General features: G+C 34.5%; 1 protein-coding gene across 4 annotated transcripts in view; it reads right to left on the reverse strand.

The window, feature by feature from the left end:
- Positions 1–1,811: 1,811 nt before the first annotated feature.
- The window catches only part of Set2 (SET domain containing 2), a 118,523-nt gene continuing 94,411 nt past the window's right edge, over positions 1,812–25,923 (reverse strand). For 3 of the 4 annotated variants that reach the window (XM_069812659.1, XM_069812660.1, XM_069812658.1), the window contains 6 exons: positions 23,470–23,565; positions 15,898–16,142; positions 14,659–15,368; positions 8,706–8,933; positions 4,944–5,276; positions 1,812–2,441 (listed from right to left, as the gene is read on the reverse strand). In XM_069812659.1, coding sequence (XP_069668760.1) covers positions 2,286–2,441; positions 4,944–5,276; positions 8,706–8,933; positions 14,659–15,368; positions 15,898–16,142; positions 23,470–23,565 — 1,768 coding nt within the window. In that variant the 3' untranslated portion in view covers positions 1,812–2,285. The remainder of the gene's footprint in view (positions 2,442–4,943; positions 5,277–8,705; positions 8,934–14,658; positions 15,369–15,897; positions 16,143–23,469; positions 23,566–25,923) is intronic. The other variant, XM_069812661.1, reaches the window with a different exon arrangement.

A 25,923-nucleotide genomic window follows, 5' to 3' on the forward strand; every position in this document is an offset into this window, starting at 1 on the left:
ATAACTCTCAGGCGGGTATGTAAGGAGAGATAACTTCAATATTGAGGAGTGTTTGTGGAAAATAGTGTAAGTGCCAGATGATAAATTTGTCAGGAAAAAAAAAAAAAACTTATGGATATATATCAAGTGGATTTTTTCGGCATATGTTTGAAATAAATGTGAATGTTTCGTAGTTGTATATTTTTATACAGGGATGCAACATTTTCATGAGCTGATTTTAACCATTTTCTTGAAGGACACCATGTTTTCACCTAAAAGCTTACTGAGCACCAGAGAAGAGGACATGGAGATGGAGCACCTGGCTAATTGTGAAACTCTTAGGACATTTGTGGACCTTGCATCAAAATATTGGGAAGCAAGAAGGATGATGACTTCATTGTTAAATCCACAGTATTAGACACACACATATTTTTCTAGTGTTAGCAACACTGCATAACAAATTTTCAATTAAAAAACCGAAATAAAGCTTCTTGGCACTTATATTGTTTTCCATAAACACTTCTCATTTTACAAATCTATGGATCAACAATTGGCTCCCTTCTGACAAAGGAAAAATTTTACAGTCCGTACAAAAGAAACCAAATGACCTGGAAATGTAAAAAACTTGCCCAGATATGTTCAAACATTTTTAACAAGAGCTAGAACAGGTCACATTGTCACTCAATTGTACCTACACTGATTTCACATTTCTGATAATCCTACTTGTCTGTCATGATGAAGATCTGGAACACATTCTTCTATACTGTCCATCCATAAACCACAAAAGAAGTAAATTAAAATCATCAGTACCAGTTGCAGAAGACACAGTCCTGCAGTATATATTGACTACACCCCAACTCTGGCTACTAGCAACAGGCATCTATAATGAACACTGATCAAAATACCCCTCATTTCTCGTGAAAAACAACAACTGAATAGACTATAGTGGACTATAGCGGACTTTATGTTGTCAGCAAACAGCTGGATGTATTAAGACTGATTGATAAACACTTCTCAAAATCAGTTCTCTAGCTACAAAGAAAGACACACATGAAGTATGTCGAAATTATGAGTTCCCTCGAAATATATTATAAAAATACTCCACAACCATGGATGATATGAGATATCCCTCTGTACACAGTGGTATAGGAGATAGTGGTCTGCCTTTGTAGCTAGATAACTATTTTTCGCAATTATGAAGTTCTCTCTCTTTACACACCCACCCGAGAATTGTAAAATAGTCTCAAGTGAGCTTGCCTGGGCATTTTAATTCAAAGGAGCCATTTTGCATTATGTTTTTACATGCTTCGACATAATGGAATAAAGATGTAAGAATAAAATATGAGAAAACTTGCATGTCCAACTTTAAAAGGACCTATGATTTGCACTGGAAATATATCACCTCCATGTCCATTTCATGCTTCTCTTGTACACATCGAAATGAATGCATTCAATTCACTAATAACAATTTTTTTTTATAAATAGAAGCCTTTACAATTTCTTTTATTTTTAAATATACAGGTCTACAGTTTATGAACTGCTACTTCGAGATGCAAAGTTGTAAACAAAACAAATATATCATCGTATAGTTCCTGTTTCCATTCTGGCAGCTGCAGAGCTTCCTTGCCATATAATCTGTTGTACTTTAAAAAGTAAAATTAAAATCATATGCAACTCTTCTTTGCTTGCTGATCTCGCGGAGGAATGGTCATTAATGGTAAAACACGTTTCTCCCTGGAAATGGAGGGACATAACTATGTAATCCAACCCACAGCTATTACACATGGCACATTTACAGTATTTCGCCTATAAAATAACATTAACAAGAGGGCTTAACTTCGATCATTGGCTTTAATTTGACATATTTGGATTCTGATTCCTACGTGGGCAGTTTCTTGGCTATATTTCTCACATATAATCAACAAAACAAAATACACATTGTAACAAATGCCACGTTTCCTAGTTCACACCTGGTATGTAGGAACAAGATTTATAATTCGTCAAACAAGAAAGTAACATCGTTTGCACAAATGCGAGAATCATGGCTATGTATATCATAGGGAACTAATTAAACATGATTAATCTTCGATTCCAGGATAACATTTCATGGTGATCACTGCAATACTTAAATGCACCCATGTCTGGAAACTCCACTGCATAGGCATTCGGCTCCAGATCTGAAACTACCAAGTTCCAAAATCGCATTTCAACTCCCAATTTCACATGTACAAATTAAACGATCATTTGTCAACCACACACACAAATATATATACACATATAGACGCTTCTAATAAAGCAACCGCAACTTAATCATCGTCTTTTGGTCTCTGGTAAACAGTTCCAAATTTCGCCATATACTTCTTAATAAAATCACGTGCTTTATGCTTCACATTATCATTACACTCGAGATCTTCAACACTGCGGCAGTGTTTCAGCTCCTTCAGCATCACAAAGTGTGTCAACTGCAAGCAAACAGACTGAGATCAATACATTATCAGTTCAAATTTAAAATAATAGAAAGATCGACATTCTTTACATATCTTGAAATCTAAATTGTTCGGCAACAAATGATTTGAAAAATTTCTGGCTAAATTGGACATTTTGAACTTCAATGCTAAAGTAGCATATAAAAAATTAAATGTCTCCTATAATAATCGAAACAAATTGGGGAAATTCGTCTGTAGACTGAAAATTAGATGAGAAGATATGATAAACATTTTGACTGAAGTGTGATTATGGATGTTAAGTATTCTGTATCCGGTATAAAGCTATGATATGGAATATCTAGAGGTTTTATCTTAGCTAACAAAATAATTTCGATTTTGTTATGAAAGTGATGTTTACCAAAGGAAGATAAGAAAGAAATATAATTTTATTTATTGAAAAACAACCTCCTGAATTTACAAGCTGCCAATGAATACAAGGAATAGGACTGTAAAGGTGTATCTACACAGTTCAATTTCTCTTTCAACTTTAGGTATTCAAGAGAGCATGCATGAGTAAATGAAATGCATTCAATTGTGCATGCCTTTTTCCACTAAAATGAGAATGCACGCAGCAATTGAAAGCTATTCATTGCTGGTGGGTGTCTTGTGCGTTATTTCGTTCAGCAGTAGCATGTAGCAAGCAGCTGATTGTCCCAAGTGGCCACGAATAAACTAAAAATGCTTTATTTTTTTTTTCTTTCTTTTGGGTGATGTTTAACCTTTTAAGCTGGAAATGGCAGCAAGTACAATTATCTTTATTGGAGATTATCGCAAGTACAAATGGCTATGGAGTATTCAACCACAATTTTGAGGATCAAATAGGCCTGAGGGTATTGGATTGGTATTTAATATTTATTAACGCACACACACACACGCGCACATGGAAATTTAATACAAAGTTAGCATCAAAACTCATGACAACAGAAATGGATTTTTTAAGATGATCAGCAAGACATTCGAAATTATAAAAAATTTAGAAATGAACTGAACATTCAACATTCTGTTTTGGATTATGTGAGATGGATAAGCAGTTGACATGGATAAACATATAATAGGATGCAAAACTGCGGTCAGCACCATCTAGCCGTGGGGGGCTGAAATAAGATGATCAGCGCCCAACGTCGTAGGTGGTAAATGTTAGTGTTGGGTACATGACCCAGAGTTCTTTATTTATCCATTCGAGATATTACTCGAGAGTCGAGGAAACGAGATGGCAGATAGAAACTTGCTAATAAGTGAACATAAAGTGATATGTGTGTATAAGCAGTGTATGTTAAACAGTGATGTTTATGGATGTTGTAAAATTAGTGTTGTTGAATGTATTGTAGAGTAATAGTAATATAATAAACTGAACTATCTAAGTAGTTCTTGCTGTACAATAAATACCCAAAGAATACAATCCCAATTATCTAACATTTTGCTTTATTTTTTGTCTCTGTCTGGTTATATTTTAATCGGGTAGTGTAAAACACATCGTATCTTTTATCTTCCTGTTGGCTTCAGTAAGAATTCTCATTATATTATGCTGTGAGGAATAAAAATGTAAATGTTTTATTTTAAATTGGGTTAGTTTTGAATATCGATGAGGGTGGGAGGGAATACTTTCTGCACAGTTTAACATTTTCGTCACCAGGCACGCTGCTAAATGCATGGAGTAATTACTCTTTTCACTACTTGGTGCGCTGCTAGATGTAATAACGCCCCTCCCACAAACAGATGATCAATTTCTACAACAGCGCCTCTAGTACGTGTTACGGGAAACTCAGTAAGTTTCGCATCCTATTATATATTTATCCATGCAGTTGACCTGATATGGGCATGTGACAATGCCAGAAGAAAGGTTACCTAAAATGGTGCTGGAATGGTATCCGTCTGGGATAAGAAGGAAAGGCAGACCTCGACATTCATGGTTACAAGAGATCAGAACAGGGATGAGTGCACACTGAACGACATGGAGTGGATGGACAGAGAAGAGTGGAGAACAAGATAAGGCTGAAAGATGTGCAAACATTAGAAATCTGTATATAAATAAAAATATACATATACTGTACATGATGAAGATGACATTCAACACTGCACACTGTGTAGACACGAAATCCGCATGCATCTTAATTGAACGCGAGTTTTCAACTTGATTCTTTCAATACTTCTCCCACATTGCATGCTATGCACAAGGAAAACTGAGCTGTGTAGAAGCATTTATAGCCTTACAAGATACCCAAGTTTCAGGGATAATTAACTTTACCCTTTTGCCCTTGAAAATTATGTACTTACAATATTCCACCACTTCCAATTCCAAATTAAAGTCATCTAATTTGCTCTAAAGCTTCTTTACTTCATCCTAAACTTCAAAACATTACAAATATTGAATAACTTCTACGTACAATTCATCTTAAGTGCTTATGGAACACCTACTTGAAAATATCTATTAAAAATAGTCTTACTCTGATCACAGAAGAGAGGCTAACACAACCATACCTTTCGAGCGAGATGTTTGAAGTCTTCTGTATTCGTTATTCGTCCAGTCTTACAATCCGGTTTGCGGTACGGATTCAGATATTGTACAATTACTCCGGCCATATGTAATCGAAACTGGTCCTTTATCTTTCTAGCAGCATCGCTGGAAGTGTCAGCTGCAACTGTGACAGGCTTCTCCGTGGACTTACTGCTTGAACGCTGCTTTCCATCTCGATGGCGCTTCTTCAACCGATCTGATCGCTCTCTCGACCGTGACTGTTCTTTCTTACGCCGTAATTTTTCCTTTATTTCGCGATATTTCTTCATGTCTTGTCTATCCTCTTCTCTACGAGGCTGAAATCACGGATAAAATACTTCAAAATATGAATGCTGCTGACTTTAACAGGACATGCATATTTATTAGGTGGCCTGTATTGGCTTAGGCAGAGCAGCATCCTAATTCCATGTTACAGAGTCTATATAATCAGACAATCCAGATTCATTTGTCACTTTATTCAATCATTACACTTAACTAATTTGCCACTGTGTTGTTTCAAGTATGACCTATTAGTTTTGTCGTAAAGTGAATTACATTTCATAAGCATCATTTCCAGATAATACCAACTGTTAAGATATTGAATATGAACAGAATCTTCTCAATAGTTTAGGAGAAATAGCTATACACAAAGTCTTTTTATAATGACAGTCTAAAGCAATGCATGATCTCTTTCTGATTGTCTGGAACCAGTTATCACCACCTTCATTAATTTATTGATAAGTAAATCTGATCACACAGAAATAATAAATCCTTTTCATCCTTCCAAATTGCATTTTGTGTTCAAAGGAATAAGAAATGGATGACATTTATTTTATTAACATGTGATGCACTTTCAACATTTAAGGAAATATTGGGAGGCGAGGAGAAGAAGAATGACTTTATTGTCAAATTCTGAGCATTAGACACATACATCTTATCCTCTAGTAAAATTATTTTGAATTAGGAACTATGAAATCTTTATCTGATAGCATTACCAATTACGTAAAAATGTAATGATTTGATAGCAATGAATGACTAGAAAATGGAAAAACAAATCACCTATGAGAAGTAAAACCATAGATATTACAAACAGATGAAGTATATTCAACAAATTAGAAATATAATCTATACTAATAATAAATCTGTAGCCGAAATTTTTCTGGTAATTTTCGATTTTCCAAAAATAATTGGTCCTAACATATATAATTAACCACCCTGAAACAGAAAATCACATTTTTGAAATTTTTGTTTGTATGTCTGTCTGGATGTTTGTTACCTTTTTACGCGATAATGGCTAAACCGATTTATATGAAAATTGGAATATAAATTAAGTTCGTTGTAACTTAGATTTTAGGCTATATGGCATTCAAAATACTTTATTTAAAAGAGGAGTTATAAAGAGGCCTGAATTAAATAAATCGAAATATCTCGCTTATTATTGATTTTTGTAAAAACTGTTACATAACAAAAGTTTTTTTTACAAATGATTTCCGATAAGTTTTATTCTTTACAAAATTTTGATAGAACTGATATTTAATGAGATAAATGAGTTTTAACATTAAAATAATGCCATCTAAGACGGTGCAATGAAATAAATGACTTCGTCTATAAGGGGCCTTGGACAACAACAATCGAAAAAGGGGCCTTGGCCAACAACAATCGAAAGCTATTAAACATAGCCTACAGAGATTGTTTCTGTGTTTGTATGAAGTAATATCGGAAGCTAAATTAACCGATTTCAATAATTAATTATTATTTCACCATTGGAAAGTGTAGTTCCTCTAGATGGACATAATGCTATAATGTTATTACAGTAACTTCTGAGTAAATCAAGGACAGGTAAGATTAAAATAGATTATTATGCACAGAAAATTTGATAGGCTATTTTGTACATTCGTTTTCTGTATTTCTTAAAATAATATTTATGTACACACTAATTTTAATCTCAGAGAATTTACGAACAACAAGAGTGTATTGATTTAGTATGCAGTAATAGTACGTTAGCTTAGCAATCCATTATTTTATAATTCAAATTTTAACTATGCTCAATTGAATCGTGTTAAAATACATAAAATATATGTGCAATAAATGCAATGCAAAAAAATTGGGTAATGAGCCAAGCAGATTATGTTGCGCTGTTGTAAAAGTTGTTCCTTCTGAGATTCAAGAGCCCCCCCACAACAAATTAAAAACTTACTTATCGGAGTACATCCGTTATCAACGCACTTTTTATATAATGTAATATAATATAATATAATATAATATAATATAATATAATATATACTAATAATAAATATGTAACCGAAATTTTTCTGGTAATTTTCGATTTTCCAAAAATAATTGGTGTTAACATGTATAATTATTCATCCTGAGACCGAAAATCGTTTTTTTGAAATTTTTGTTTGTATGTCTGTCTGTCTGGATGTTTGTTACCTTTTCACGCGATAATGGCTGAACGAATTTCGATGAAAATTGAAATATAAATTAAGTTCGTTGTAATTTAGATTTTAGGCTATATGGCATTCAAAATACTTCATTTAAAGGGGCCTGAATTAAATAAATTGAAATATCTCGCTTATTATTGCTTTTTTCTGAAAAATGTTACATAACAAAAGTTTCTTTAAAAATGATTTCCGATAAGTTTTATTCTATGCAAAATTTTGATAGGACTGATATTTAAGGATATACAAGACTTTTAAAATAACAATACAATACGTTTTCACTGCCGCCTCAGATTGTAGCGTTGTTGTTCCTGCAGTAATTCCCATGTGCAAAATATAAAATTTTTGAGTAGGAAGAAAAAAAACACATTTATTCATTCCATGGTAATGGTACATAGGAGATCGTGAATTCTTACATTTTCGAAAGATAGAAATATAATTACACATCACTGTTTATGCTGTATCACTATTTAAGTTATTTGAAGGGTTCAGAACCATAGTGGGCCAAGCGCCATTTACTGAAGACGTAGAAAACAATGATTAAGTTATTACCATAATGCAATGGAAACATATAGCAAGTAATATAAAGTTTACACATTAAAACTAAATTATATGTCAATCTTCATTAAACTATGGTTGCATGTAATAACAAATAAGAAACATGTTAAAGGAATTGTCATTGCACCAAATGAGTGTCTCTGGACCAAAATGATCGCATTTTAATTATTTGGATGCAATTTAAATTAAGTAACATATTAAGCGATTTATCCTTCTATCAAACACGAATGTTCCCTGGATCAAACGTCCTATTTTAATTATGTAATTACTTTATAATTATTTCTAAGAAGTGCAGCGGAGCACACAGATACGGCTAGTTATATAATATATTTATTACTGTTTAATATAATGTATTATATATTATACATAATTCTTATTTTTTTTACAGCTAGTTTGTCACGGAAAACTTATTACCTTGTATTTACTAGGAGCAAATCCATTGTAAGTGCTTACTGCTGGATTATGCATTAGGTTGGCCAGGCCTAGTTCTACTGTCTCAACTCTCTTATAAAGAGACTCTAGCTACACAAAGACATACCACAATTGAAATCACGAAAATTATTTTTTCGAATAACAATACTCTGTAAAAAGGTCCACAGTCAAGATAAAAAGATATAGGCTGATAAATAGATAAATACTTCTGACTGCTCGCTTTATTTCTTTTTAAGGGGAATGAACCCTTGAATGTCATGCATAGCGAGCAAGATGAATGCTCAGCTCATGGAGCACATACAATACAATACTCACACTAATTATACGTTCTTGAACGAGACCTTCTCTTCGTTTTTCCTTTTTCTTAGGTTCCTCCTGCTGAACTTTGGATGGATCAATTTCCTCTTGCAGTAATTCCATCTCCTCTTCAACAACTACAGGAACAGAACTGACAGTTGCCACTTCCTTTGCTTCCTCCTCCTCAACCTCATCTTTCTCCTCAACCACTTCATCTTCATCCTCTTCGTCTTCATCTTCTTCTGTCTGCTCGATAAAAGAAAACTTCTTATTTAAAGTCTGTCTCAAATTATATTACTGTTAACAGGGATAAAAAAAATTCATATGCATCAGCACAATATTTATCTGCCGGTACTGTCTTTTCAGTTATTAGATTACTATTAGTAAAATTCTAAGAGGCTGATGGTGTCCATAAACAGTCCACTAAATTGGGAAGTAAAGTTTACAGGATTATCTGAACAAACTAACATTACAATTAGAAAAGAAGATTCTCAAATTATACAGAAAAACACACATACACACACACAAAACAGGTAATATAAGATTTCTCTAGACAATTGAAGGGGGTGAGAATGAGATAGTCTAATGCTACAGTTTTAACAAAAATGATTTTATGTGTGAGTTCATTTCTTACACATACAGGGAAGCTACTAGTAAAATATTATAAAAATTACTCAACAATTGACGTAAGTATATGCCGAACAAATTAAGATACCGCACCTAATAGCATTGGACCTAAACCTTTAATACTTTCTTCTGTAAAATTTTGTCTGTACGGCTTAGACTATATCATTCTCACCCCTTCAATTTTCTGACCAGTGAGTTTTGAGAAACAACACATTAAAGAACCTTGAACAACGGTTTCAGTAACACAATTATTCTGAACAAATCGGGTAGCAGAAGTAATGTGTTGTTAATGGCTTTCAGTTTAATGTTCAGCCATTACTTGAATGTAAAGCACTTTTTTCAGTACATAAAGACTGGCGAAATATGTCTGTAGCTTAATATTGTGTATTAGTGTTGAAGAAATAAATGCAAACCTATATAAATAAAATTAAACTAAAAATGCAGGTGCAGCTTATATTTGGGTAAATACGGTATATTCATATGCATATGTTAAACCAAAATTGATCTGTGCTATGTATATTGTGATTAAACATTTAATTTAAACTATTACACTCTTACTACGTCATACTACTTTTGACCAATAAAACGGTATGAAAGGACGTATTTCAACCAATCATGGCTGCTTATCGCACAATTTTATCGCGTCCCTAGCATTTGTTTAATTTTATCGCGTCCCTAGCATTTGTTTCTTTGTTTGCCAACATTTGAAACTGCACTGGTCTGGACGTCAAATATATATATATATATATATATATATATATATATAATTACAAACCACTCCAGTCGATGCACAGCAGTTTCAAATATGACTCGCATTGGTGGCATTCAAGAACAAGAATTAATAAAAATCACTGATCATACCTATGCATCTTCTGAAATCCGATTTACAAATAAATGAAGAGCACCATTCAGAAGTCCTGAATAAGTTGAATACACCATGTAGGCCTAAATCAACGAGTTCCACTTCTATTACGCACACGTCCAATATAACATCAACTGAACCACCAACCACATTCAAATTTGAAAATTGTACATTCAATAATTATTCATTTTAAAATTATTCATGTTTATTTTTTATGTCATCGTCGTTAATTAAAACTTTTCGAACACTTGTGTATATTAGTTAGGTTATGTTATAGCTTCTGCTATATGATATTATGGATCGTCACGTATCAGAGATTGTTTAATATTAAGATTTATTGAAAATCATCTGTCAAGTGACGTTGATTACTGGGATTCGGATAATTGAAGTGGAATGTTGCATTGTAATAAAAATGAAACTGAATCAACAAAGCCTTCTTGACTAGTAACATTCCCATCGTGTATAATAGATCGAGAACTTCTCGACGAGGAGGCATTGCTCACTACTGCCATCTAGCATGCATCTAGCGTAATATTTGTAATGTTGAGATGGTACAATAATACATTTGAAGACAGTTGTATTTTCGTAAGTCAATTAATATTTTATTGTATTGGAGTACTTCGTTACTTCTAATCTTTATATACTTTCTTCTAATCGTGTAATAGTCAATTAAATCCCACTCGAGTTTTGATTTTCTCTAGATAAATCTGCCCGTGTTCCACTCGCAGATTTATCGATAAAATCAAAACGTCTAGTGAGATTACTGTTGATAAAACATTGTGTGCTCGCTAATAATACAGGGTGTTTGGAAAGTCACTGTGCACTCATAACAGATGTTGGAAATGACATCTGCGAGTGGCTATACACACCTGAACCTGCTTAATTTTATTGGAAAACACTTTCTGCAGCTCTGCTTGTGATACGCTTCTTATGTAAGCAGTTACTGCAATTTTTAAGTCACAAAGTGTGTGTGGGTGGCTACAATACACAAATAAAAGTCAGATGGAGTAAGGTTCAACATCCTCTTTTCGTTTAGTTTAGGTGGCCTTCTAGTTCGTTCGCCATCTAACATTGAGCCTGTCTCTCGAAATTTCTCACTAAGTCAACAAACTGCATTACGATGAGGTACAGTTGTTTCTCGGAATTTTTAAGCACATGCCTCCTGCATTGAATCTGTGTACTTATCACCTTGTCGAAAGACGTGTTCAACAAGAAAAGCACGTTCCTCAATCGAAAGAACAACAATTAAAAACTTAACTAAACAACTAAATACTACACCAGTATCTTACTTACATAAGCTCGCCATCGGTCCTTATCCTGAACAAGATTAATCCATTCTCTACCATTATATCCCATCTCCCCCAAATACATTTTAATATTATCTTCCCACCTATGTCTCGGCCTCCCCAAACGTCTCTTTCTCTCTGATCTCCTAACTAACACATTTCTGGATTCACCCATACATACTACATAACCTACTCATCTCAAATATCTGGATTTAATGTTCCTAATTATGTTAGGAACATAGGTTCAGGGTGTTTGAGAATAAGGTGCTTAGGAAAATATTTGGGGCTAAGCGGGATGAAGTTACAGGAGAATGGAGAAAGTTACACAACACAGAACTGCACGCATTGTATTCTTCACCTGACATAATTAGGAACATTAAATCCAGTCGTTTGAGATGGGCAGGGCATGTAGCACGTATGGGCGAATCCAGAAATGCATATAGAGTGTTAGTTGGGAGACTGGAGGGAAAAAGACCTTTAGGGAGGCCGAGAATTAGATGGGAGGATAATATTAAAATGGATTTGAGGGAGGTGGGGTATGATGATAGAGACTGGATTAATCTTGCGCAGGATAGGGACCGCTGGCGGGCTTGTGTGAGAGCGGCAATGAACCTCCGGGTTCCTTGAAAGCCATTTGTAAGTAAGTAAGTAAGTAAGTAAATTATGTTAGATGATGAAATACAATGCATGCAGTTCTGTGCTGTGTAACTTTCTCCATTCTCCTGTAACTTCATCCCTCTTAGCTCCAAATATTTTCCTAACCACCTTATTCTCTAACATCCCTTAACCTCTGTTCCTCTCTCTCAAAGTGATAGTACAAGTTTCACAACCATACAGAACTAGTAATATAATTGTTCTATAAATTCTAGCTTTCAGTTTTTTTAGACAGACTGGATGATGAAAGCTTGTCAACTGAATAATAGTAGGCATTTTTCATGTTTATGTTGCATTCAATCTCCTCTCAGGCGTCATTTATATATTTTGTTACTGTGCTGCAAGATATTTGAATTTTTCCACCTCTTCAAAGAATAAATTTCCAATTTTCATATTACACCAGTTACTTTTTCAATAGCTGTTTGCCAACTGAATTAGAACAGTTAAATATCACGTCACAATGGAACAAATGAGTACAGAAAATGTCACACAACAAGAACAATCAGTTCTATCAATATATCTTGCATTACTATGTAGAAAAAACCTTAGCTTAATTCGAACTTACAACCTAATCTATATCTGTACTAACAAGGGAAGTACCCCAGCTCGAACGGCTAAAACCGAGTGTAAATGCTTTTAAAATACAGAGCTGTGCTTGTTCTACCACCCATCAAGGTTATTTATCTGTAAAACTCCGCAGTCGTGTACAATCAGTGATTGAAGAATAACGAATCTAATGACTAGAGAAGCACAAATCGCTGAAGAAACAACACCGTGTAACAGACAGTTATGACAAGGAGATCCACAAAATACATAAATGAGGTATTATGTGGCAAGAAGCTACACGACATTTGCTTTAAATAATATACGAGTATAGGGTATTTCAAAAGTCAGTTCAAACATTAAACCGCTATAAATATTATAATATGAGATAGGGAAAAAACAAAAACATCACAGTGTTGGACAAACAACGGGGTTTACAAAACTTTGGGAAGATGTCCGCCGTTCTCTTGTTCAATGTACAGCTTTCTGTCTGCAACACCATGCACAGCATTTTGCAGATAATGTCTTGGAATATTGGCAATTTCTTGCGAGATGGCATCTTTCAGTTGCAGTAGGTTGTTGGATGTGTGAGGAAAACTCGTTCTTTAAGGTAACCCCACAACCAAAAGTCGGCCGGATTGAAATCTGGAGATCGCGGAGGTCACATTGTTGGAAAGTGCCTACTGATGACACGATCGCCAAACATCTGCGTAATTAATTGTTTTTCAGGGATAAAGATGTGCGTTGGAGCGCCATCTTGCATAAAGATTATGTTTTCCATATTGTGATTCCTCAGTCTAGGGATGACGAAGTTCTGTAACATGCTGTAGTAGCGCTCTCCGTTTATTGTAACAGTCTGTCTTATTCCATTATTGTCCACACCTCTAGAGTAACGGTTAGCTCGTTTGGACGGGAAACCAAGTGGCCTGGGTTCGATTCCCGGTCGGGTCAAGTTACCTGGTTGAGATTTTTTCCGAGGTTTTCCTTCAACTCAATATGATCAAATGCTGGGTAACTTTCGGTGCTGGACCCGGACTCATTTCACCGGCATTATCACCTTCATCTCATTCAGACGCTAAATAACCTAAGATATTGATAAAGCGTCGCAAAATAACCTACTAAAATAATTAATGGTGGAGTTAACACGCGCAATTAAGGTTCGTTTTCCGACCAAAGTCATCAGTAGGCACTTTTCAACTATGCGGCCTCCGCGATCTCCAGATTTCAATCCGGTCGACTTTTGGTTGTGGAGTTACCTTAAACAACGAGTTTTCCTCACACATCCAACAACCCTACTGCAACTGAAAGATGCCATCTCGCAAGAAATTGCCAATATTCCAAGACATTATCTGCAAAATGCTGTGCATGGTGTCGCAGAAAGAAAGCTGTACGTTGAACGAGAGAAAGGCGAACATCTTCCCAAAGTTTTGTAAACCCCGTTGTTTGCCCAACACTGTGATGTTTTTGTTTTTTCCCTATTTCATATTATAATATTTATAGCGGTTTAATGTTTGAACTGACTTTTGAAATACCCTATACTCGTATATTATTTAAAGCAAATGCCGTGTAGCTTCTTGCCACATAATACCTCATTTATGTATTTTGTGGATCTCCTTGTCATAACTTTCTGTTACACGGTGTTGTTTCTTCAGCGATTTGTGCTTCTCTAGTCATTATATTCGTTATTCTTCAATCACTGATTGTACACGACTGCGGAGTTTTACAGATAAATAACCTTGATGGGTGGTAGAACAAGCACAGCTCTGTATTTTAAAAGCATTTACACTCGGTTTTAGCCGTTCGAGCTGGGGTACTTCCCTTGTAAGTGCACAGCAACTAACAGACCACATTGTACTAATAATATTTTTGGTATAATGGATACCTGCAATAAAGACTGGGCTTGTAACGTAAGATGTAGTTCCGATTTTTTGTGGCAATACCATTCACTATTCTCTCGATTGTATACATGGAGCTGGAAGTGTCTCTGCTCAAGACGTACCTTTTCCTCCTGCTCCCCTTCTTCCTCCTCCTCCTCCGTGGTGGAACTCTCGTCCTCCTCGTCGTCATCATCATCATCACTAGACTCGGACGATGTCTCAGACTCCGGCTGCTGCTCGTTCTCTGTCCACTGAGGCGGCTCCCACTGCGATATCCGTGTCTTCACGTGGTAGTAGTAAGTGCGACCCTCGGAATCCTTGGCAGATTTCCACTTGGGGGGCAGCTGGATGGGAGGGGGTGGGGCGGGTACAAAGGGCTGCTGGATGGGCATGTGGTGGTAGTGTGGTTGTGACTCCACAGGCACACCTGACGGCGCCGTCCCGGGGCCGGGTGTGGGGGCAGTGGTGTACAGATGCTGGTGCTGATAAATAGGGGGAGGCTGTGGACCGCTCGGCAGGGGGATGAACTCTGTCAGGGTAGGGTCGATCGGTCCAGAACCAGGCCGCGGATCAGAGTAGGTTGGATGATGCTGGTGAGCAGGGATGCCACTCACCTGGTGGTTTCCAGGGTCGAATGGCATTGGCTGGTGAGGAACGTGAGGGTTATTGGGATCATAACTGCCTGGAGGAAGTCCTCCAGGTATTACGTGGGAAGGGACTCCTTGGGGAGGGGGCATGCCTGGCAGATGGGGACTCACAGGATTGTTTGGGTTGAACATGGGTGAGGGAACTATCTCTGTAGTCATTCCACTCGATGGCAGTGGATTTTGTTCTGAAAAAATAAAAACCAAACATTTTATCTTCACACTGTGGAATTCTTGGTAATGTGACAGATTTCTTAGCAAGAAAGGACACAATCATCCAACAAATTACAAATTCATGTTTATCGTTTCAGTCCTAAAACTAATAATTACGAAAATCATCCAATAAGAACTACATGAGAGTGTAAATAAGCAGTGGAATATTTTATCAACGAATAAAAATTTAATTCCACAATGTCCACGAATAAAAGCTGTGCCACTTTTTCAATTATATATGGGACATGATTGTGTGGCTGCACAAAATAAATATTTTTCCTATTCCTAATTCTTTATTTTGTAAAGAAGATAATACTATAATGGATATGGCAGACCTCAAGAACTGTAAAAATTTAACAGTTACAGATCTGTCATTATGATACTGGTAAGTAAGACAAATGGAAGAACTCCAATACACCAAGCATTAGCAACCAACTTCTTTAAATTCGAACTGTGATGCGCATTCTATGCAATGGGAACAATAATACAGAATTTGCAGTTTACCTTGTGGAGGGTAAGCTTGCCAGGTACCGGATGCAGGATCGAAGAAGCACGGATATCCTGTCTGCGGATCAAAAGCAGCTGTTAGAACTGGATCCAGCCCCAGCGCCAGACAACGGTCTTGGTGATGGCGCCACATCTCCTGCTGCTGCCTCCGCTGTCTTTCTTCCTCTTCCTCCTGCGCTACCTTCATTGCAAACAATTGCCTTCTTTCTTGTTTTGACAGTCTTGGAATTGGAACAATGTTTCTGCAAAATAATATTATCAAAATAAAAATCTGAACTCAAATGTAGTCTGAAAAAGAGGAATTAATGCTCACTGGCTTGGAAGATATGTAAGGATTTGATTTAATTTAATGCATTCCTCAACTTAAACTAAAAATAATAAATGTTTATTTCAAACATTTTCCTCAGGGACAAAAACATAAAGCCAGAGGAAGAAAGAGACTGTAAGATGCAACAAAAAGAAATCTATTTATTGAAAAATAAAATAATACAATCAAAAGAACAATACATCAACATTTTTAAGGGGATTTCACTGTTCGAAAATGTTATTTGCAAGTTATAAATCTGTGGCCGGGAGGAAAAAGGTCTTAAGTAAAAATTTTATACTTTTCAGGAAAGCAGAAGAAAGATTGAAATTGATGTCAATTATAGAGTTTTTTTAATTAAGAGATTTTTCCTAGATATTATTTGTTTATATTTCTTCTAAAATAGGCAATGTTGGTCATTTAACAATTTTCTTGATTATTTCCAAAAATAGCCGCACTTAAGCCCTTTTAAGACTAGAAGCCAAACTGAGTAGAAGGGACTATTAAACATAAGACCTTTTTCATGTCAAAATAAATGAGAAATGTAAATTATTAGGAATGCAAAATGGATCTTAAACAATTATAGGACTGTTTACCCTGGTGCTTAAAGTTTTAAAAGGAAAGGGCATCAGTATGTGATAAAATGGCTAAAATACAATTTAGACCTTTTTAATAGGGAAGCATGGAAAGTAAAACTGTGATGTTTGTAAGGAATAAAGTATTAAATATTCTTAAGTCCTTTATTCTGTGTGTGCTGATTCAAAAAGTACTTAGGACATTTGGTAACGCTCTATAAATCCAGTCAGGAGTCTTATTTGACTTTAGCCATTTTACCAGATTGTAGAGAATTGTTTCCGCTTTCAGAATATATAAAAATCTCACTTTCACAAAAAATTGACTTAAGACCTTTTTCCTCCTGGCCACAGAAATGTAACTATATCTAAGAAAAATATTGATATAATGTTAATCACCTCTGAACTAAAATCTAAAATAATCAGAAAAACTGTAATTATATCCAGATATATTATATAGTTTCAACAAAGTATGGCTTGTTTTAATGTCACTGCCATGTGAGTATAGATAAACTCGTCATTAACATACAAAAATATATATTAAAAAGGACGTACAATAAATAATACCAAACGAATTCAGTGATTGAAAAAGGCTTCAAAATTAGCCTTCTAAATATAAAGACCTGTTAGTTGTGAATGAGAAATATTGCCTGAATGAATGAGATGGGGTCCCATACCAAAATATTATAAGACAGAATAGACTGAGCTAAAACAAAGTAGATCTTAAGAAGGGCCAACATCTCAAGTGAAGATCTCAAACTCTGAACAGCAAAACAAACTTCAAGTTTGGTAAAAATATATTACAAATGTAATGATCAATTTAAATTAACATCTAGCATAAGGCCTAGAAATGTATTAGAATCAGCAGGTTAAAGAGATATTGTATTACTAAAATTGAAAATTAAATCACAAGAATTCATATTCTTATTAAAAAGCATTCAGTTTTAACAAAATTTAATATTCAATTATAAGAAGTATTAAATTAAAAGCACAGGAAGGATTTGATACCAACAGATAAATTCAGTTGCAAAGCCTGATAGAATATTCCAATAAATTAATATAAGCACTTTCAGCAGAGTTACTCGATTTGAAAACATATTGATGTTCAGAAAGCATATAGTGATAACACAGTCTACTATCTACAGTCGCGAAGCTCAATATGTAGTAAAAATGCAAACATGGGTAGTTGCCCACCACTAGGATCGCTACTATTGCCTCATCATCACAGATCTCTCCTAGCAGATGGCAAAATATGTTACACTCTCGTTGTCGTCTTCTTTTGGAAAAATTAACACCTTCCTTCCATTATTGAAATGTTAAATGGATAAAGTTCATTTATTATTTTAATGAAGTATATTAAATTCCACCATAAAATCGAAGATACCTGCAAGAAATAGGTTAATATTATTTTTGTTTGTGCAAAACGAACAGACTTACTTTTTCTACGTCTCTAGTAAAGTAACAAATAAAAATAACAACAAAATTAACAGCTATAATTAAAAACATATCCTTTGAAAAAAAAAAAGTAGGCCAAAATTGTCTGAAAATGTACAATTATTCAAGGAATCAGCTGATACAGACGTAGAATTAGCGCAAAGCTTTTGTTTCTCAGCTGCAGGTAATAACAGAACAGGTTCATTTGAAACACCAAATAAAGTTGGAACTGCATTCCAGATTAATTAATTTTTGTTTTCATTCATAAATTGTATGTTTTCGAAATGAAGAGAGCAAAACTTTATATTATTATACAGATATGCTTCATTCTTTGTCATTAGATCTTCCCTCCTGCTGTTTATTAACCACTTTTTGCATCTAGAAGTAAAATAAGAAATAGATGTTAGGATTTTTCTTCACGAGCATCAATGCGAAATACGCAACGACCTAGCACTCGATGGAAATACGACTCAGTCCACTCTAAATCCAAAGTCGACCGTGGACAGTCTATTGTTTCTAGTTGCTAACCGCTTGGAGCGCTTTATCGCGAGATTTGCAAAAAATCACCTCAAGCTTCGCGACCGTATATAGTAGACTGTGGTGATAAGTTAAATTTCGAACTTTCGTCAGTAAAATTATTTCAAATATCTTAGATAAACTGAGATCATATGAATTGCTCTATAATCTAGTGGGATCTCTTTTCTTAAAGACAGACACGACATTAAAATCAAAAGTTTCACAGATTCAGAAAAAAACTCCATTCAAAGAACCTAACTTAAACGAAAACATAAGATGAGAAATGATTTTAAGAAATAAACTTCATAATACCACCAGTTATTACATCATAGCGTTAGAAGTACATTTTAATTTCGAGATACAATACTGGTATTGCCAATGGTGCATTTTGATATAGAAGGAAATTATAAATTCAATTTAACTTGAAACTACAATCTGCAAAGTTATTACTAATAACTGAGTCATCTGTTAATATAATGGGAAGTTCATTAACACTAGAATGGATTTTTTTGACACAAATCATTTTTAACAATAAACCCCTTAGTTTCACTTTGTTGCTGTAATTAATTGTTTGTACTGACTTTTACATCGGTGTTAAGTACCATATATGCAAGTTCAGGGTTTAAGGCTTGTTTCAAGTTGTAGAGAACTTCAGAACCTTGCTGGAATTAATGATGTCGTCAATTATCCATTTATTACTTCGAGAACATTTAGTAATAATTTAAAGGACAAGCAATATAAAGACAGTACAAAAAAAAAAATAATCTTTTACATTATATGTATCGAACATCCTGCCACATATAATTTGGCAGGTAAGAGAAACATCATATCTCTGTAACATTTGAACAGAAGATTAAAATAAAGGTCATGATAATTATTGTTCGCAACACTGACATCTATACAGTAAGAATTCTGAAACAATACAGACCATGAAGAACAATCTGAGTACATTTAAAAAGTACATACAGGGTTTCCAATCTCGAGTGTCTCCACTCTCTTGGAAACTCCATATAGGGAAGTCCATGCAAGATACCCGGTACTCGGGCAATTAGACGGACTTTGTACTTAACACACAATTCTCGGTACTCAGACTATCAGCTGTATTATCACAGTCCACGTACAATTTAAAACAGGGTTGGCCAACCAACTTAATAGCTAGCAAGAGCCAAATTTAATTCAAAGAACTCCATCAGAGGCCAGATTAGATTTAGCTATGTGGAAAGAATAATACAAGTTATAACATATAGAATTTAATAAACAAAGGATAGAAGTCTGGAAATTTCTCTTTGCTTACTTACTTACTGGCTTTTAAGGAACCCGGAGGTTCATTGCCGCCCTCACATGAGCCCGCCATTGGTCCCTATCCTGAGCAAGATTAATCCATTCTCTATCATCACATCCCACCTCCCTCAAATACATTTTAATATTATCTTCCCATCTACGTCTCGGCCTCCCCAAAGGTCTTTTTCCCTCCGCCTCCCAACTAACACTCTATATGCATTTCTAGATTCGCCCATACGTGCTACATGCCCTGCCCATCTCAAACGTCTGGATTTAATGTTCCTAATTATGTCAGGTGAAGAATACAATGCATGAAGTTCTGTGTTGTGTAACTTTCTCCATTCTCCTGTAACTTCATCCCTCTTAGCCCCAAATATTTTCCTAAGCACCTTATTCTCAAACACCCTTAACCTATGTTCCTCTCTCAAAGTGAGAGTCCAAGTTTCACAACCATAAAGAACCGGTAATATGACTGTTTTATAAATTCTAACTTTCAGATTTTTTGACAGCAGACTGGATGATAGAAGCTTCTCAACCGAATAATAACAGGCATTTCCCATATTTATTCTGTGTTTAATTTCCTCCCGAGTATCATTTATATTTGTTACTGTTGCTCCAAGATATTTGAACTTCTCTACGTCTTCAAAAGATAAATCTCCAATTTTTATATTTCCATTTCGTACAATATTCTCGTCACGAAACATAATCATTTTTTCCTCTATTTTTACAAGATAAACGAAAAAATGTGAGAACACAGAAACTTTAAAAAGAGCTCAAATTGTGAAAATATGCAAATTATTAATTTTTTTAAATTTAAAATTTCTCATTACTCACCACAAAATAATAACAGAATAAATTATTTCTTTTCCAGATTATGTTTTGCACAATCATAATTTATACCTTTGTTTTATTTATTATGTATTAATTTTGAACTGAGCATTTGCCATTTTGTTAATGGCAGTGTGTAATTTTCTAGGTGACTGTGTTTTTATAGGTATTCTTTTGTTTTATTTGTTGATACGACTGTCTTTTGTGTGTATGCATTGTTCAAATAAATAAAAAGTTGTTGCAATATACGAAATTGAAGTGTCTGAATCTTTTTCTATAAATAAAGAGAATGACAGTCTTTATCCCATAACATTTAATAATTGTTCAAACTTCAAGTTCAATTTTAATGTTAATAAATAAAGTTACAGCTTGTTCTGTCAGAGTTCATATGTCAAGTTTATAGAGAATTTACTAAACTTACAACACAGCTGTGTTGTAACTTACTGCACTGTTATCAAATACCTTACTATAATAATACCGGACAGCTGTATACTAGCAACATTGGCATGAGTGCGAAAAATCGCGGACCTGACATCTAGCGCAGAGGGATGGAATTACGTCCACATATACAAATATTAACATAGCGAGATTCGGACTATTGTTTAAAACGTGAGTTACTAATGTGGAATTATATATGAAACACATGTTGAATAATATTTAATGTAAAATTATTATCTTATATCAAAGCTGCATATTATGAGAAATATTGCACACTTCATATTACTTTCCGTAATTAATTGTTACATATTTTTCTTTGCTTTACCGAGACAAAATCAACCTGATATTAGGAATGAATTTACAGTAATGTTTTATATACGCATTGCTGACAACTGCAAAGATAAAATTGATAGTAATCTGATGCTTGTAATAATTAGTAAAGGCATGTGGACAACAATAAAACTTAATTTGATAAAACCTTAAAATCCAATACATTTTAACTTCTATTTATTTATTAGGTCTAAATAAAAAACTAATTTGTATTTTTCTATCAACAGAAAGACGAAGGAATTAGGCCTACTAACGAATGTTGTTGACTTACGTTTTATGAACTGTCGGAAATCGAAAGTACGATTTGGAGCAATTTGTAATGCTGCAATTGTCACAATTATAAACAGCACATATACACCCTGACATTTTAACACTAGTACTAATTCATGAAACTATTAACAAATGAACTAGCCCAGCAACAATATACATTGCAGTTGATTACAGCTTGTTTCGCGAGTATCTCCATCCCAGCAGGTAGGTAGCAGCACCATCATCGTTCACACGTAAAACTGCTAGCTGTCCGGTATTATTATAGTAAGGTATTTGCTGTTATTTCCAGTGTTTCCGTAGTAACCACTGAATGTGTTGCATCTTCAAGTTACATGGCATGTAACAATGATAAATATGCAAAAAGAGCATGACTGTGCAAAAAATATTTATTGAATAAAATGTGTGTAAATTTTATAAGTTTGAATATGAATATGGGTTTAATTTTTTCCTCTATTTTTACAAAATAAACGAAAAAATGTGAGAACACAGAAACTTTCAAAAGAGATGAAATTGTGAAAATATGCAAATTATTAATTTTTTAAAATTTAAATCATTCTTAAACTGCTGAACCTATAAATATGAAACTTACACATTATTACGGAGTATGTGTACAAAAAATCAAGTCTCTAGCTTAAAAAAAAAAAACATAAAATAGATATTTCACCCAATGGCTTCCTTAAAAGAGAATATTCAACACAGTGAGAACGTGTACAGTCTACTGCAAAATATTGTCAACTTGTGAAGAGTCCTAATAAAACCTGTAGTGCAGTAGCAAAGTTATGATTTTAAAAAGTAAACCTAGAGTCCCTGGGGCCAGAAAAAATTAAATCTCCGGCCCACAGTCTGCCAGTTGGCCATCGCTGCTTTAAAACAAGAAGTACAGCGTAGAGCAGCCTGTATCATTACATTATTATTGAATATTTTTTATAAGTACAGATCGAATCGACAGTGTTGATTTAAATTTATGAAAAAATTGGCTGGTGTAAACGTCCCAATAAGTCAATGATAAAGACATTTTGTTATAAGTTTGGCACTGGACAAAAACGCAAAAGGAAGGAAGACTGTTTCATCAGAAGAAAAATTGAACGAAATTGGAACAAGTCCAAAACAATCTCTTACTAGTCCAGCACTACAGTGTCCAATTTCAGGTAAATGTGCACATACAGCAACAAAATTACTGAAACTATGACTGTACAAGATTTCAATAGCTTAAAGAGTGAATAATCTCAAAGCAATGCTAGAATTCAGTTTTGTAATTGGTTTCTGCGTACATAACAGGATTGTGTACCCAGAAGTGATATTTTTTACTGACGAAGAGTGACCACATTTATCAGGATATGTAAATTCACAGAATAATTGTTATTGGAGTTTGGAAGCACCTCATAAATGACATGAGCGACCATTATTACATGACATTCGTAAGGAAAATTGGGACTAGTATTCAACAATTCATTGAAGCTTGTCTATGAGCAGGTGGATATCAATTTGAACATTTGTTGTAATTCAAGGTAAGCTTAAACACTGTGGTAGCATTTGATTACACTCTCAATCCTGTAGTTTAATCATAAGATTGCAGAGTAGTCTCTGTATGCGTACTTCATGGTAGTAGCAGGTCCAGTTACAGCAGGTGGAGGGCTAGCAACAGGCCAGGAAACGGCCGGAACGTGTTGGGGGCACTCGAGATTGCAAATCCTGTATTATAAGCATTCAAAATATCAAGAGAAGTTTTATCCTGAGATGCAGAAGTGCATCCACATTAAAATCACTTGAAAATTACACTATTACACAGCTTAAAAATCACGTTTCAAATTAGTTTAAGTTTAGAAAAGACTCAACTGCAGTCAACTTTCAGGAATGTGCATATACAGGGGCTTTCATTTCAAACTTTTCAGTCTAAGTAATTATTTCAATTAAATTTAATTTAAATACAAACATGTCAACTTAATATTGAGATGCAAGTTTAAAATCAGTGTTAATTGCATTTGAAGAGTCCACTGCAAGAATGATGGATGTCACTTTCTTGTCGAAAATGAACCAAGACTGTCAATGCATAGCTTAAGATATATAGAATGTACATAGAGTTATATTTATTTATTTAACCTGGTAGAGATAAGGCCATCAGGCCTTCTCTTCCCCTCTACCAGGGGATTACAACTACAATATTAATAATACAATTACAATTATAATTACAATTAATATTAAATTTACAGATACAATAAAAATCAAAGTACTAAAAGATTAACTGATTAATAAAAGCTAGACAGTTTATTGTAAAAGTTAAGAAGAGAGAAGCATTTCTTTTATTGATGAAGTAAAAATGAAACCTACTCTACGCAGTAAGAAAATGCTTAATAAGCTTCCTTTTGAACGCTACTAAATTCACTGGGTAGGGTATTCCACAAGCACGAAAGCGAGATTGTGTATGATGATGAATACAATGATGTCTTATGTGTTGGTATGGCTAGTATGCGGCTATTTTGCGCGCGTGAGAAGAGATTATGATATGATGACAGGTAACTGAAACAAGAGGCAAGGTAGGTAGGTGTAGAAGTGTGAAGGACTTGGAAAAGGAGAACAAGAGAATGAAAATTTCTACGTTCGTTAAGCCGTAGCCAGTTTAGAGTTTGGAAGGATGGGGTAATGTGGTCAGGGCGACGGACATCGCAGACGAAGTGAACACAAGAATTATGAACACGTTGTAATCTTTGCGACTGGTTGACACTGAGGTCAGTCAGTAGAAAATCACAATAATCGAAGTGGGGCATTACTTGTGTTTCCACTAGTATTTTCTTGAGTGATAGCGGGAGGAATTTTCGAATGCTGCTTAAGGAATGTAGTATGGAAAGCACTTTTTCGGTGATATGGGTTACTTGGTTATTCCAGTTTAAATACGTATCAAAGTAAACTCCAAGGTTTTCAACACAGGAAGCAAAAGGGATTATTATGTCGTTTAACTTGACTGGAAGAGCAAAACACTGATATCATTGTCCAGTAATGATCGGAAAATCCCAGTTAAGCTTTGAGCGCTAAGCATTTCAAACTTTCAATTGCTTCTCCTGCAAAATGTATTCCAAATGACATCCATCATTCTTGCAGTGGACTCTTCATTTTAGTTTCACCCCTTCACCTACCTCCACCCCACCTTTGAAATTTCAAATAGGACCCCTATATTGTTTGTTTAGTCAACTGTCCAAAGACAGGTCTGAACCTCACAAGTGATACCAACATGGCACCACTTGGCCAGGAAATAATGGGGTAGGGTGGCCAGTTCTCTTCCCCCTACCCTTATATTACAACTCTTAAATTTGAAAGAATATTCAATTGTTTATACGTCTCATTCGTTTTCACGTCTCTTGTTTTCTATCATCACCTAGTAACCTAGACTGTTATTTGTCAGTTGTATGTATGATGAGAAAACAGTTTATTTTGGGTAATTTCCTAAATTTAATTAATTAAAAATGATATCTGTTCTCTCTTTAAGTGTAAACACCATTTTTAAATAATTTAATACCCAAACACAAATATTACATTAAATGCTCAATAGTCTTTGTAGTTTTATTCTCTTCACTTCTAAACAATAACAACAATCTAGGTTGCCAGACGACGATAGAAAACAAAAAATGTGAGAAAAATGACTAAGATGTATAAACCATTGAACAGTCTTTCAATTTACGTATCATAATATAAAGGTGCCATTTGAAATTTCAAAGAGGCGTAGGGTAAGAGGGTGAAACATAAATTGCAATTAACACTGGTTTTAAACTTCCTCCTCAACATCTAAATTGACGTGTTTTTGTTTAATCTAAATTTAATTGAAATAAATAATTATTTAGACTGGGAAGTTTTGAAATGAAAGTCCTGTATATTAATATGACAATTGAGTTAAAATTTAATCACTTTCTACATTATATTTCAACCGAAAATATATACTAAAAACTTTTAAAGCAATGAGAATAAAAAACTGAAGACTTGCATCTCCATTCATCTTAAAACTGCCCTTTTAAATTCTCTACAGCACATTCAAGGCTCTATAATATATTTAAGATAAAA

The sequence above is a fragment of the Periplaneta americana genome, chromosome 16 (assembly GCF_040183065.1).
Source record: "Periplaneta americana isolate PAMFEO1 chromosome 16, P.americana_PAMFEO1_priV1, whole genome shotgun sequence".
Classification (NCBI taxonomy): domain Eukaryota; kingdom Metazoa; phylum Arthropoda; class Insecta; order Blattodea; family Blattidae; genus Periplaneta; species Periplaneta americana.